Source organism: Molossus molossus, unplaced genomic scaffold, assembly GCF_014108415.1.
Source record: "Molossus molossus isolate mMolMol1 unplaced genomic scaffold, mMolMol1.p scaffold_m16_p_7, whole genome shotgun sequence".
NCBI lineage: Eukaryota > Metazoa > Chordata > Mammalia > Chiroptera > Molossidae > Molossus > Molossus molossus.
The window spans coordinates 58097817-58113753 of NW_023425401.1; the positions used below are offsets into that span (position 1 = coordinate 58097817).

The 15937-nt window shown below is 47.5% G+C and overlaps 1 protein-coding gene across 3 annotated transcripts in view; it reads right to left on the reverse strand.

The window, feature by feature from the left end:
• Window positions 1-15937, reverse strand: part of ATXN7L1 (ataxin 7 like 1) — a 253531-nt gene that overhangs the window by 36123 nt on the left and 201471 nt on the right. For all 3 annotated transcript variants that reach the window (XM_036246188.1, XM_036246189.1, XM_036246187.1), the window contains one exon: window positions 2304-2587. In XM_036246188.1, coding sequence (XP_036102081.1) covers window positions 2304-2587 — 284 coding nt within the window. The remainder of the gene's footprint in view (window positions 1-2303; window positions 2588-15937) is intronic.

Below are 15937 nucleotides of genomic sequence, written 5' to 3' on the forward strand. Positions count from 1 at the left end.
GCCTGAAACACTGTCTGAAACTGGTAAACGCTGAGCATAATCAATGACTATGTTGTAGTTTTACAAAAAGGTTTGAGAGTGCCCTGGCCTGTGTGGCTCAGTTGGTTGGGCGTCATCCCATGTACCAAAAGGCTGCCACTCTGATTCCCTGTCAAGAGCACATGCCCAGGTTGTGGGCTCCATCCCCAGTAGAAGGCATGCAGAAGGCCACCAATAGATGTTCTGTTCTCACACCGATGTTTCTCTCTCTCTCCCTTTCTTTTTTTTTTAATCCTCACCTGAGGATATTTTTCCATTTTTTGTACAGATAGAGTGCGAGGGAGAGAGAGGAAGGGAGAGAGAGAGAGAAACATCGATGTGAAGGGACACATCGAGTGGCTGCCACCCGCACGACCAACCAGGGCCGGGGACAAACTGCAACCGAAGTACGTGCCCCTAGCGGGAACCGAACCCGGGTCTTTCCGGACCGCAGGCTGACGCTCTAACCGCTGAGCCAAACTGGCCAGGGCTCTCTCTCTCCCTTTCTCGTCCTCTCTCTCTCAAAATCAATGAACTATTCTTTAAAAAAAGGGTTTGGGGCTCATGGGGTGGTTGTGATGGTGGTAATAATAATGTGTTCAACAAAACCATTCTTATATACAAAACAGATTCCCTGGTTGACCATCAAAATGCCTCCCACCCACTTTTTTTTCTTTTGTCTTCTTTTTTTAATTTTTAAAGCTTTTAGAAACAGATAATGGCTAGACCTAGAGATACCCACTTCCTATTAGCCCTCTCTGCCCACCAAGGAGTACCTGGGTGGCAGGCCCCAGGCTGCCTGGCATGGACCTCTTTCCTTGGGCCTGTCAGAGTCAGACCCGTGCCCAGATCCACCCAGCCCTCACGTGGGCCTGGAACTGAACAGGTTGTTTGACTGGGGGTAGGAGTTGGCAGCCAAATGTGAAAGCGAGATAGAAGCAAAAGACCCAATGAGACAAAACAACCAACAAAATGCAAAACCAACCAACAACAAAGAATTCACAAACAACTTCAGATTGGGGTGCAGGCTGGAAGCCATGGTCATGCATCTGCCACAACAAAGAACCACAGCCTCTGGACACTGTACCCAGCCAGGCAGGCCTATCCAGGGATGCTGCCATCCACGTCTGCAGAATAAAACTGAACTGCCCAGTCAGGAGGAGAGCCAGGAGTTGGGGGCTCCCGTCCACATAGAGTCCTCACAACGGCGCAGAGGACACCAGGCTCTACCTTTCTTTCTTGACAGTGGGTGAACAGTACATGAGGAGATTGCAGAGTATAATACTTTTGTCGTTTGAATGCTTTGGGTTAAAGTACTTTTAAGAATACATTTTTTAAAAAGGTATAGATGTAAGATAGAAAAATTGAAATACAGATAAACACAAAGTAGAAAATAAAAATGACCCACAATTTTGGGGGTACTTAAGAAGTATGTTCATACCTGAAGATACAGTTTCTTTCTCACAGTGTGGCTTTCATAATATTTTTTTTCTAGTCAAGATTAGATAAATTCCTACAGTGTGTGAATAAGTTATGAAGCTTATTTTGGTCTTTTGAAAAAAGCAGAACTGCTAGATTTAGTTTCACAACAAACCCAAAGCAAACACCATCCACATGGGGGCCCCTAAAGGACAACCACTGCCCCAAAGACTGGCCACGTGCACCTTTCCAGGTGCTCCAAGTGCCTGTCCAGACAACCAAGGAGTACACCCAAGAGACACCCCACACCTCATCCGCTGTGCTAACACAAGTGTTCCCGAACAGAAATCCCAGCTGGTTACTTGAGAAAGTCGGTTGCAGCCCCAGAATAAACCAGGAAACCAATGAGGCCAAAGGGCCGAGGCTGTATCTTTCTGTGGGGCAGTCACTGATGGGACTGTGCCAAGCCTGCCCTGAGCTACTGTGAGATGTCACTGAGGTTGTCCGGCTTCATGGTAGTGAGGCCTCTACAAAATCCAGGGGCAGTTCAGCCTGTCAAGATGATAATAAGACCCTCAGAATCCAGAGACTGTTGTGGTTGGTGCAGAGCATCTGGCCTCCTGGGTCACTAGGGTAACTCCCATTAAGCAGTGAGCTGAGCGGCAGCCTCACCTGATCTGGTAATAAGAGAACAAGCTTTTGTTTGCATTTTTAGGTGGGGGTCCTGCTTGCAGGTTACCTTCATGCCCCCCCCCCCCAAAGTGAAACAGGCCTGATTAATTATAAGAACACATCACTCCTTGGTTACGGCTGTGACTCAATTTCAGTCTAATCATGAACCAGACGCGAAGGACACAGACACGTACCTGAAAGTCTCCTGTAAGGCTTGTTGTTATTTTTGGTGCCATTTTGGTGTTTCTTGTCTATTGTGGCAGACAAAATTCCTTTGCCATTTAAGATCTTCTCTGGGGAAGGTGGCACTGACTTGGACATCAAGACCGGCTTAATTAAGGGTGGGGTGGAGACAGCTGAGGATGAGGTGGAGCAGGCATTGACTGAAGCAGTGGTTGTAGAATTCATTTTGACATTGGCACCATCTGCCTTCACTAGGTTAGGAATTTTCTCTAAACTGACTACAGGAACTGGAACGCTGAAAAAGAAATGAACAAACACACACAATTGCCTTCCTTGATACATCTGGTCCAATATATCCGCTTATCATGATCAAAACACTTCCTTATCACTTATTTATACTCCTCCTATAAGTGAGCAGCATGATTCCAGTTTTGATGGGAGGGAGATTCGTACTTTAAAAGGACCAACAGGGGGTGTGAGGCTGGCATGGTGCCAGGGATGGCATCAGAGCTGACTGACTACCTCTCATACCCCTTGTCCCCATAGATCCTGCAGCTCCCCCTCATTTCCTACACGCTGGCTGTCTCTGAGACAGCGCCTTGGGAAGAACAAGGTGCCTGCTGTGACGCTCAGAAAGAGACGCTGTTTGTCTCCTGAAGACAGTGTGCCACATCGTGCCACTTGCTGAATCACACCCCTCCCCCCTGTGGCTTTGCTGGTCTCCCACCTGGCGGCCGGGCCTGACATCTGCTTGGCTCAGGAGTGCTGACAGGCTCACACCAAACGGAGGCATGGCTGCAGGCCAGCGTGCCACGCTGCATGCTGTCGCAGGGCTCCGGATCACGCTCCTATCCTGGGGATGGGCTCAAATTGAGTGAGCCACCATGTAACATTACCTAATATTCCATTTTAGGCAGCTAGTTATGTAAATAGGCAATTCGCAAGGCTGGCAGGTGAGAGGATGAATTTTAAGAAGACAGAGCACAAAGGTGTATGTTTGTTCTTCAGAATCTGTCACCTCAGCCCCACTTCCCAGCTATTTCTCCTGTAATGGATATGCATTTGATTTCTGTGCATTTAATGCTTGGAGGACCCTATGTCTGGTGGGCTGCAAAGGACTCTGTCTCAGGTTTTAAAAGATGAGATAAGATGAATAAGCTTTGCTTTGGTTTCTGAACTAGACTTCCTTTCCTCCTTGCAGGGAGGCAGAATGCTAATATTTCAGCCCCCCAATCATCTCTGAGCCGACTTAGCTATTTAAATGCCAAGTGATCTAGAATATGGCTTATTCATGCCTGAAGAAAATGTAGGGCATGAAGGAGAGGCTGTTTTGGCAGGGGAGGAATCTTATTTGTCCACATGGCTGGTTGGCTTTCCCTTCTCTAAGATTTATTCACAGATCATTTCCTTGATCTATTTGTTCATGAAATTATTTGGCAATCCTTCAGCCTTTGCCTCTTTTCCGACTTTGAAACAGGATCACAGAGGTTATTTATAGGTCTTTCTCAGTGGTAGAGAAGCTTATCTCTGGGCTTCACCAACTTCATCCTAAGGCCACATGCTTTCCTGGCCTGGGGAAGGGTGATGTGGGGCTTTAAATCCCATGGCAGAATAGTGATTTTTAGCAATACACCAAGTCATTGAAAATTCACCCTTGATCAGAGCATCCCTATCACTGAGATATAGCCGAACTGCTGCTACTTTCCATTTACTGGCAATTCTCAAAGCACTCACATATTGCTGAAGCACAGCACAAGAAGTCCTTGAAAAGTCAGCACACTGAGAAGCTATAAAAGATATTACCAGGTGAAATTAGTGCTGCATCCCTGATTTTTTTCCAAATGGTAAAAAATGCAAAACCATGGAATATGGAATTCTTTTAGGATCATTCTTTCTCTCGGTTTTAAAGGACACAAGTGATAGAAGTCAGGGTCTTGAAAAGATATTTGTACATCCATGTTCATAGCAGCATTATTCAGAATAGCCAAAAGGTGGAAACAACCCAAGAGTCCATTGCTGGAGAATGGATAAAAAAAATGAGGCCCTGGCCGGTTTGGCTCAGTGGTTAGAGCATCGGCCTGTGGACCAATGAGTTTGTCCCTGGCCCTGGTGGGGTCATGTGGGAGGCAACCAGTTGGTGTGGCTCTATCACATCGATGTTTCTCTCTGTCTCTCTCTCTCCCCCTCCCTCCCACTCTATCTGATAATAAGTAGAAAAATATCCTTGGGTGAGGAATAAAAAAAGAAAGAAAAAAAATGATATATATTATTCAGCCCGAGAAAGGAAGAAAATTCTGATATATAAGTGAATGTTGAAGACATTATGCTAAGTGAAATAAGGCAGTCACAACAAGACAAATACTGTACGATTCCACTTATGTGAGGCACTTAGTATGGTCAAGTTCATAAACACAGAAAGTAGAATGGTGGTTGCCAGGGGCTGGGGCAGGGAGAACAGGGAATAGTTATTTAATGGGTTCAGAGTTTCAGTTTTGCAAAAAGGAGTTCTGGAGATAGTCTGTGAATGTACTTAATATCACTGAACTGTACATTTAAAACGATTAAGATGATACATTGTATGTGTATTTTACAACAATTAAAAATTTTTAAAAATGTACAAACTAAAACACACCCCCACAAATTGCAAAACTCATACAACTTAAATTATACTTCAATATTCTGACTTAAAAAATATTTAACAGCTTGCTTAAAAAACTCTCGTTGATTTGTCACCCTTGTTCTGATCTGTCGACTTTTATTTCTTTAGGAAAAAAGTTAAACTTCAAATGTTGATGTGAACACATGCACTATTAGCCAGGCAAGAAGATTTTCTAGCAACTGAGTGGCCTTCTCTGACATACTTCCTTGTGAGGCCAAGCAAGTTTAGGGAAGGATGGTAGGGACTGGAAACTCCAGGTGTAGCTCTTGTCACATGAGCTGGTGCGAGCAAAGGAATGGCCTTCAGTTTTTGTGAGAAATGCCCTGGGTACATGTTGAGTACTCATGAATGAGCTCAGATGATGTGGGGATAGAATAATCCAGAACAATTGCACTAACTGAAATAAGTTTAAATACAGAGTGAAGTGGTCCTCAAATGCTCACAGTACGGTCCGCGTTTCTCCCCTAAATACAACATTCAGCTCCAATGTGCTCCTAAAGCAGCCACAAGAGCACAGGTGCACCAGGTCCGGCCATTTGGAACAGCAACAGTTGACTCATCTCTTTGGTGGTACTTCTTCCCAATTGTGTTTAGTAGCTGAGCTTGAGCCAAGCCAGCTAACGTCTGTGACTGATCTTCTAATTTGGAATTCTCTCCACTACATAACGAGCATGGCCCACTCATACACTTGACTGCTAAGGCTTCTAGAACTCCAGCTGGACTTCGATCCTAGTGCCTGCAGGCAGCATGTGCAATTGAAGCGCATCAGAAACAAGAAGGAAAGGCTGATGTGCAACTCTCTGGGTAGAGTTTTATTGGATTGGAATGGGAGTTGTTAGGAAAAAAATTTGATCAAGAATGTTTTTAAGGCCCTGGCCAATGTGGCTCAGTTGGTTGGAGCATCATCCCGTATACTGAAAGGTTGCGGGCTCGATTCCCAGTCATGGCACATGCCTCGGTTGCGGGTTCAATCCACAGTCAGGGCATATATGGAAGGCAGCTGATTGATGCCCCTCGCTCCCCTTCTCTCTCTCTCAAATGCAAAAGCATACCCTCAGGAGAGGATTTAAAAATATATAATGGTTTGAAGGGTTCCATAGGCCAGGTGAGTCAATAAGGAGCTGAGCAACTGAGTAAACACTCCTGATGGGTCACATCTTGGAAGTGGAAGAAGAGAGACTGAGTTGTGGGTGGGAATCTAAGGGTGTCCATTAGCTAACGGAGAAGGCTACAGATAGAGTGAAGCAGCGCCTCCGGACAGCTCGATAACTTTCCTTTGGTATCCCTTCTCTCCCCCAAAGGGTTTGGGCTTCCCCTGTACGGTAACCTGCCTGGGGCCTGTACTGAGAAGTTAAAGAAGAAAGGGAAGCACACAGCTCAGTGACAGTGGGAAGGGTCGAACACATCCCTAGAGGAAATGAGAGGTGAAAATCGTCCCCAGTATAAATATTAGCCATCAGTCTGAGTATTCAGCCTCCTTTCTTCACTACGCTTGGCAACAGCCCCAACTGATGAACAAAGGAGGAAATGATCGCAAGATGGTGCCAAACAATGTGGAAAACCAATTCCAGAGACTCCGTCTTTTTCGGCAGATGGCTTTGGCTGTCATAGGAAGCTCTGGAGAGACCCAGCCCTGGCTTCGCTCACGTACAGGTCCCCGCCTGGTCTGCACTCCAAGGAGAGAGGGCGTGTGGCGGTCCGGACGTCGACGGTCTTCTGCTCTCACCCGTCATCCCCTGCTCACTTCCTCACCATCACCTTTCCCAGCCAGTACAACGTCCCAGCCTGGGCAAGTAAGGGTCCCTCTTGATGACAGTGGACCCTGAATAACAGGTTTAATTTCTTTCTTTCTTTTTTTATTTTTATCCTCACCCGAGGACATTTTTCCATTTTTTTGTTCAGATAGAGCGGGAGGGAGAGAGAGGAAGAGAGAGAGAGAGAAACATCGATGCGAAGGGACACATCGAGTGGCTGCCACCCTCACGACCAACCAGGGCGGGGGACAAACTGCAACCGAGGTACGTGCCCTTAGTGGGAACCGAACCTGGGTCTCTCTGTACTGCAGACCAACGCACCAACCGCTGAGCCAAACCGGCCAGGGCCAGGTTTAATTTCTTTACATTTGGAAAGAAGCCAAAAGATTCTGACGCTTTCTGTTATAGTTCAAGCACGTCCCCCTTTTCTGCATCTAGTCACAGTAACTTAAACACCTCATGTGTGGTTAGGCACTAGGAGGGGTGAATAGCTGGCATCACTTAGATGGCTAACTAAGCAATTTATTATTCTGTTTGCTTAGGTGACAAACAAGCCAGGTGGTTACCCCAGAGGTCAGCCAAAGCCCCTTAAGCACCTCCCCTTCCAGTCATAGGGATTCACTCACACGCTTCCTGAAGTCTCACAATTAGCTGCATTTATCAACTCACTATTGTCCTTTCTTTGAGAAGCAGTATTTGAAAAGGAAAGATGAGTCCCTACTCTAGCCCTGCTGCTTTCATAATGCCTGTTTTGTTCGCTTGGGATGAACTCCTTCAGGGAGCTGGGCTGCAGCCTGTTCCCCTGCTGTGTCTAATATACTGGGAGTAGTTATCTCCGCACCTCTGTCCTGGGAAGGGATCCTACAGCCCTCCCTCCTCTTCCTTACTACGTGGTGGGGCCATGGGGACAACAATGTCGACCTTATTTCTTCTGTGCTGCTCTGGCTGCCCACGTCCTCTTCCCGTGTGCTCAGACTGTCTGCATTGGTCTTTCTGGACCAAGACTCTAAGAAAAATGGTTATCCTGGCATCAAGAACATTCTCCTCCCTGTCGAGTGATGTCTGCAAAAGAGAAGAGGTGAAGGATCTTACGGTGCCACCAAATGTCATGGGGCCAGTCGCTGTCCTGCCAGCCATGCATCCTGGTGATCATAATTTATCTCTTATCAACAGATAAACCTTAAGAGAGTGGTTCAGAAAATCTTGAGTCCTGCAGAAATCACTGCCAACCCTACTCCACTTACAGCGCAGGGAAAAGACAGATTTGACAGGCAGGAGCCTGAAGACATATGGTATTTGTGCTGTGGATTATGTGTCTGATGAGAGTTCTCAGCTGTCTGATTTCTTCCCACCAATTCCTTTGACAAAGGCCAATGTGCAGAATCTGAGGATCTCTCATTCACTGGCAGATCCTTGAAAGGGCCATCTCACCTAGCCTCTTACCTTCCAAGCAGGGGTAGCATGTGAGCCATCCCAAGTAAAAAGAAACTTACCCTATTTTAAAAGACTCTCAGAGAGGGATTCTATTTGGGTCCCTTGGATGCATTTTGGGGGCAGTTATCAGGATATTATTTATATCAAATTTAAATTCTTTAGGTTGAAGAAATAGTTGGGACATTCCTGAAGGCCGAGAGCCAGGCCATCACTAGGAATCAGCCCAAATGGCCGAGCTGTGATGTGCTGCATGGTGCAACAGGCACAGAGGCCCACCCAGTCCTGACAAGTGACTACATGGCACTTTTTAATGTGGAAAAATATTGGGAAAACTTTCAGAAAGTCAATTTGTAAACACCTGAAGCAAACAGAAAACAGGGTAATCAACCACAGAGCACAGTAAATAAGAAAATGTGCCAGATTGATTTAATAATATTCTGCGGCTGAGTGTCAGGCCTGGTGGTCAGGGAGGAAGCACCGTGTATCATCTCTCCTGGCCTTTGTGTAGCTTTGGATTCCCTCCCACATAACACACCCTCAGTGGGAAAATGTGGTCAGACCACACTGCTATTGGGGGTGAGTGGCCTTGGCAGCAGAGGCAAAAAGAGATTGGTTAGCGGGGTCTCGTGCCAGTGCAGAGGAACCCAGCGGAGCGTGCAGGCACAGCACTGCCAGACAAGACACTTACAGCATCTTCATCAGTGACTTGGATGAGGGGCTAAGACCTCATCCCTCAGCTGGGGAAAGAGGCAATTAGCCACTGAGTAGAATGATGTGGGACTTTCCCTTAAGCCAGTTAGGAGTGGGAGAGAGATGAGAAAGCTGATTTTGATGAATTGTTAAAGAGGTCAGAAGTAAGTAAATAAAATCAGGGGACAAGCAGGACTGAACTGAGGGTCTGTGCCTTGTCCTTGTTCAGATTCATAGAATGTATTACAAGGTAACTTAGGACAGTGGTTAGGAAGGCAGGCTTTGAAATCAGACAAGCCTAGATCCAACCCTGCCTTTTTTATTGTTAGGTGCATTATAGTGGAAAAGCACCTGAGTTCCCACCCTGGGCCTCAGTGAGCCCATGAGGACTTCTGTGGGAATTGGAGCAGGGCGGCTGGCCGAGTGGACGAGCCCTGGTTTTAGTTCTTCCTTGCATCTTCGGCAGGACAACCTTTGTACAGTGCAAAACCCACACAGATACAGGTGGCTGCCCTGCCTACCTTATTCTGGGACTTTATTATGATGGCCTCAGTCCTTACCAGTAAAATGAAGATAATAATAAATATTTGAAGCGACTAAATGATATAATACATATAAAGTGCTTAGCACAGTACTGGGTACATAGTTGGCCCTAAATAAACTGGAGCTAGAACAAAGAGTATTCATAATTGATATAAATGTATAATCCTATGCTGTACACCGGAAACTAATATAATATTGAATGCCAACTGTAACTTAAAAATTAAAAAAAGGTGGGAGAGTGGATCGCACTATCCCTTCTCCCCACTGACCCTGATGCTTCTGGGGTGCAAGTCATCATCACCATCAGAAATTTCTGTCCTGTTAGCCCTGCTGGTCCCACCATTGGGGGAGGGGTAGACCAGGCAGCAGATGGGTGTGAGCAGGGGCCTCCCATATTCACCTGGATTAGAAGACACTTCTGGGGGGTGCAGTGAAGAAGAAAAACAGAACGAGGTAGGAAGCCTTTCCAGACTCAATGACCCCATTATAGGAGCATTAACCCCTACTTCTCAATTCCACCTGCTTCTCAACTTCTTGCCTTCTAGGCACTAACCAAGCCTGGACCAGTGGTTTTTGCTCTTACATGCATAACATTCTGGAAGAAGAGTGAATAGGAACTCCAGCCTCCTTGCAAAGCAACATGTTGTCTCCTGTAACCCTGAAGAACCTGAGGGTCCTTGCTGTCTCTAAGATGTCTTCTGGAAGAATAACTGTATGTGTGCCTATCTGGGCAGCTCCAGATTTCTTGGGAGCAGGAGGTCCCAGCTCCAGCCTCTGTTAGAATAGACTTCTGTTAGCCAGGGCTTCCTAGGCACGAGCTCAGAAGTTGGTCTCCAGCCCTGTGGGGAGATCTATGGGCACTATGTGTACTGGCATTCCTGGGGAGTTGTAATGCCCCAAGACTGAGGGAAAAATCAGCAAGCCAGAGAAGAGAGGAAGATGAAGAGGGGAAAACAGCGTCCTGGCACAGGCTGTCTCTGGAGTGCACTTGGAACCAGCTTGCCTCCAATGATATGGCCTTAGGCAGCCAATCCAGGAGGGAGTTGTGACAACCCTACACCAAACCAGCTGTACCTGCTCAGTGCCTTTTCTTCCACATATCAGAACTAAAGGCCTCATATTAAAAAGCATATCTAGTGAAATTCACAGCAGTGCATAAGTGGTATTAAGACCTTCGAAAGGAGGACTGAGACTGTGGAGATTGGGAAGCAAGTGGATTCTGAAGGCAGCACTGGTGCAGAGAGGACAGAGCCCCAAGTGCCCTGGCGACCAGCACTGGCCCAGGACAGGGCAAGTTCGTCCTGGGAGCAGCAAACAGGAGCACTCCCCTCTGCAGCCACCAGAGGTCATTGGTTCCCGCTGCTGGAGCCGAGGGCCTGCCCCTCAACTTTCAGAGCCAGCACAGCAGAGACATTTATTGTCTCCCTCAAGCTCTGGAGTCAACACTGACCCAGGGGGAGAGAGGAAGAGTCCTCAGAGCATCCTCTGTTCCCACGCCAGGGAAGGCCAGGAGCCGGACTTGGGCTCAGGTCCTCAATCTTTGCTTTCAGGAAACTCATTCTAAGCACGCTGGGAATGAGGAAATGGCATAGCATCCCTGGCTGTCGTCAGTACCCCAGCCTCTACTTCCCAACTTCGTTCACAGAGGAACAGCCCCAGAGAGCGTCTTCCCTCTCCAGTGGCCTGGGAGGCCGGGGGTCACTCTGCTCATTTTGTCTTCGTCCTGGAATCAGACCGGGCAGACAGCCCTGCACCCAGACCACCTTCACCCAGAACACCCAAGCATACTGTTTAAACCTTCAAAAGTGTAGTCTTCACACTGACCTACAGCAAACTCAGGACATTTTTTGTTCCAATTTAAGTTTACTTAGTACTTTTTAAAAACTCCAGTTAAAGACCTGAGCTCCACCTGACATTCTGTCACTCAAGTCTACCTGCTAAAAGAGGTCCCCATCTGCACTATCAGGTTAGGCCTGTCATCATCGCTTGCCTGAACCGTGATGAAAATCCTCAGCACCAGTCTTTCGGTCTTGACTTCTCTGTGCTCGAATCCGCCCCCACTCAGCTACCAATGCAAACCTGACCCCGATCCCGGCTGCTTCAAGGGCTCTGCAGGCTCCCCACTGCCCAGAGTGCTGAGTTCAACCTCACAGCCTGGTTCACTCACACCTCCCACCAGGGCATCTTCTTCCAGGCAGATCTCTGCCTGGCTCTGGGCCTTCACATAGGCCAGACAGTTCCTTCTGCTCCTCTGCCCTCCTCCCGCCTTGGGTGAACACTCCCCCATCTGCCCAGATCTGATGAGGCATCCCCTTCTCTTGCAGTGCTGGCTGTTCCTTCCTAGGTGTTTCTGCTACCCCCATCACGTCAAATGGTCAGGTTTTAGCTCCATGTCTGTGTGGCCTGACCAGACCTGGAGCTACTTGAGGACAGGAACCTGGACCAAGTACATACGTTGCTCACAAGTTATCCCAGTGATGTATACATTATTTGGCACTTAGGAAGAGCTTTAAATGTTTGATGAATGAATTAATGTTCTCAGTGAAGGTTAAATCACTTAACACAATAAAAACCAGACCAGCTCTCCACCAGAACAAATGCTCTAGGTAAGGGGCAGCCTGCAGCTGTACCTTCCTGGTAGAGGAGCCAGAGTGATGACAAACGTGAGGGTGGAGGGCTTGTGACCCCCATTCACTTCTCTCATTCTCCCTCGACACTGCCGCACTGCACACCTGCCATGCGAGTGCAGCAGGCTACGCAGCCACATGGAAGATGTGCTTCGTCCTCACCCCTTTTATAGAAGAGGAACCTGAAGCTTAGAGAGATTGCCTCCAGGCATTCATTCAGCAAAGTGAAGGGCCGAGATGAGGCTGACTTCACGCAGCTCTAAGGGCGTGTTCCTTATCACAGCATGGAAGCAGAAGACCAGGGATGGAGTTCCAGCTCCGCCACTGGCCAGTCGCTTCATCAGCCTGGGCTTCCGTTTCCTCATTACATCACTGAGTAGACTGAGGCTCAAAAGTGACTGGAGCTCTGAAAGCATCTAAAAATTACAAGGTGCTGTACAAATATGAAGGACCATGGTTACTAATCTTTGGCTCACACGCTCTCCCCCCATCTTGCCATTTCCCCTCTCCCCAGCTCTCCTAGCCTGTACTTTCTACCCCTAGACTCCAGTCCTTATTTCTGAGCACTTCTGTCCCTTGGCAACGTCAGCTGAGTTTATACCCAAGGAGCTGTCCATTGTCCTTACCTTGACTATCTGCAAAGCCAGTGAGCATGTAGCACTTACATGTTTAAGTTCCTGATGCCTTCCGGTCCTAGAAGGGACATTATTCCTCAAGATGCCTGGCTATTCTGACCTCTCTACAGCCCATCTTCGTACCCACGTGCCCTGCCTACTCCTCCCTTCTGTGGCTCATCACAGTAAGCTCCACCTCCTTTCTTTTGTCTACCTACCTTTCTTCCCTCGTCCTGCCCCACTCACTCCTTCTCCCTTGACACCCAAACCTGCATCACTAGAGGCAAAAACTGGCCTCAGAATGTGCGCCCTCATCTCTCTGAGAGGGGCTGGATTTGCAAGTGGGAATCCAGGGAAGGACTTCTGTGGAATGCCACTCCAACTCCTCAATTCCCTTTTGATTAGGGTTTTCCGCATGTGGCCAAGTCCATCCTGGGCGGTGGGCGTAAACACCATGCAGGGGCGGTGGTTTGGAGGTGCTCTGTACTTGCCTCCTCTTTAATTTAAAGGAAAATACCATTGCCTTCTTGCCAGAGTACAGTGAGTTTTTCCTTCTTGTTCTCCCTTCCTAACTAATAACTGTGACAGGGAAAAAATACTTCCACAATGGGAACTGGCACCCTGGTTTCTCAGGAATTTTAAAGGTATTTATTTATATCTGTGGTGTCCTTTAGCATTAGGAAAACCTCTGTGAGGAGGGGGAAGGAGCAGTTTTATTTCACAGACTTGTTCATTCATTCACTCATCATATATTCATTTATGAAATACTGGCTGGGTGTCAGATTCTGTGCTAAAACATGGGGATGCCAAGGAGCTCAAGGTGCAGCTGGGAGCAGGGGAGGATAACAATGCAAATACATACAATATACAATGATAGTACTTATACTGGTATCTTGAGTGTTAATGAGATCTTAGAGGGAGGAGCATCTCAGTCTGTATAAAAAGTCCAGGAAGGCTTCACAGAGGAAGTGAAGGTCACACAGAGACTCTAAAGCAGGAGTAAGGACAGGCAGGGAGGTTGCTTCCAGGAAGGACAATAGCAAGTGCCAACACATGGAAGACGTGTTTGAGGAGCTAAAAATAGATGGAGACATCTGGAATATAACATGACGGGTTAAAATACTGGCAGCAGCCCCTGGACAAGTGGGAAATACCAGATCATATATCTACCTCCAAAGATGTTAAACTTTTACTCTGTGGGCAAACAAGTGAGGACCATTGAATGTTTTAAGCAGGGTGGATGCAAAGGGCAGACTGGAGTCAGGGCGGGGCAAGGAGACTAGGTAGAGGCCACTGCAAGATCCTGCTGAGGAATGGAGGTGGTCGGGGGGCTAAGTCATCGGAAGTGTCCACAGCACTTGGGGTCTGTAGCATTTCCCAGCCTGAGTAGAAGCCCTGAGATGACTCCTGTGGGGCCATCAACACTGGCTCTTGTCCCCAGCCCATGCCAACATCAGGCAAGAAGCGATAAGCCAGTCTCATTGCTCCCAAGGCGTTCGGCCAGGGCTGCTCAGTTATCATTTCCTTTCCATAAAGCGCTGGGAAGGCTTCCAGAGCCCTTCTCCTGCCCTAGCCCCCACCTCCCAGGAGGACATGCCTCCCCGTGGAAGCGTCCAGAGGAGGAGATGGTCTCCTCCCACCACACTGGTGGCACACAGAGGAGGCCCGGCCCCCTGCTGATTTTTCTCTTGCTCTGGCTCATTTTCCTTCTGGAGCAGCAGGCTCATCTCCTGCATTTTAAATAGCTAAGCATATTTAGCATTCAGCACACGTGTGTGGGTTGATAAGGCCCAAGGAGAAGGCAACAAGCCATGCAGGGGAGGAAAATCTCCTCCCTGCTCCCGCCCACATCAGCGGATTTGTGTTCCCCCAGCAGCTCAGTGCACTGGACCAAAGGAGCTGAAGTGATGACAGCAGGTTTGAAAGCCAGACGGGCTGATTCAGTTCCCAGTACAAGAGGCCGGTCCCCTGGCCAAGCCGGGACTCATAAGTAAAGTCTGACATGCTCACCTTAGCTGCAAAGAGCCAAAGAATCATAATTCCCTCTTGACTTCCACCTGGGACAGACTCATCTTGCCCACATCTCTCTGCCTTTTCCAGCAGGACAGTGAATTTAAGGAGGGGTCTGAGAACTGGGCGAGGACGGCAGGCGGGCAGACTGCAGGGGACACACCCAGCAGCAGGGGGATGCCCTTTCGTTCCCCCTCTCTTCTAATGCAGTTATTTTCAATCTCCTCAGACACAGAAGGGAGAAAACAACAAACCCACAGACCATTTAAATGTGTGTGAGTTGCAGGAGGTCTGCCTGGATTCAGTACTGGTGTTTATCACTGTACTTGTGAATTTGAGTTACTGGAGAAAGCGCGCCCCTGACCTGCTGTTAACTTTAATCTAAGGGCCACACGTGGCTGGTGCTCTCTTGGCCTTTAGGGCCGATGCAGACAGAGGTCCTTTAGAGCAGGGGAGCAGAACTGCAGCTGGGGAGACTGCACGGCCCGACCGGGTCCTCGGGGTCTGTTCACTGCACACCAGCGGTAGGCTGATGGGAGAGAGAAGTGAGAGTTGCTCTCACCTTGGAATTTAGCAGCCCCTGGTGGGAAGCATAGCATTAAAGAGACAGAGGAGCCACCTTAACACACCTGTGAGTCACAGAAGCCGACAGACCCCCAGGGTCATCTGGCCTAGGTGTTCAGATCTGTGCAGGCTGAGGAACTCAATCTGAAATTATATTTAATTTTAATTCATTGAAATTTAAAAATAGGTACTTGATTCAGTTGTGAGAAAATGTTTAAGTATGTTTGGAATGACTTGGGCCTGCAAATCTATTTTATAATTGTGAATTTTTAATAAAATCTAAATATGGGTCAAGTACTTCTGATGAAAAATTTAGTGTCCAAGATGAGATATGCTGCAAAATACACACAGGACACCGAAGAAATGAAAGAAAGAATGTAAACTATTCAGTGACTATATGCTGAAACGATATTTTAGGTATGTTAGGTTAAAGAAAATGTATTATTAAAAACAAATTTTGCCTTTTTTCCCCACTTTTTCAATGTGGCTACTAGAAAATTTAAAATTATATGTGTGGCATACATTATATGCCCATTGGAAAGTGCCAGTCTGAACAATTGTGGATAAAAAGCGAACAGCCTCTAGGAATAGAAATCTTACAACCCATTTCAATGGTCAGATCCATTTCATTCAATTCAACAAATATTTACTGGCAAGGGGACTGTGTTTGCTGAGTGTGACCTACTGTGTAGGAGGCCCTGCAATTACTGCTGAGCAGAAGGAAGACAGGAAGCCTAATATATGGCATAA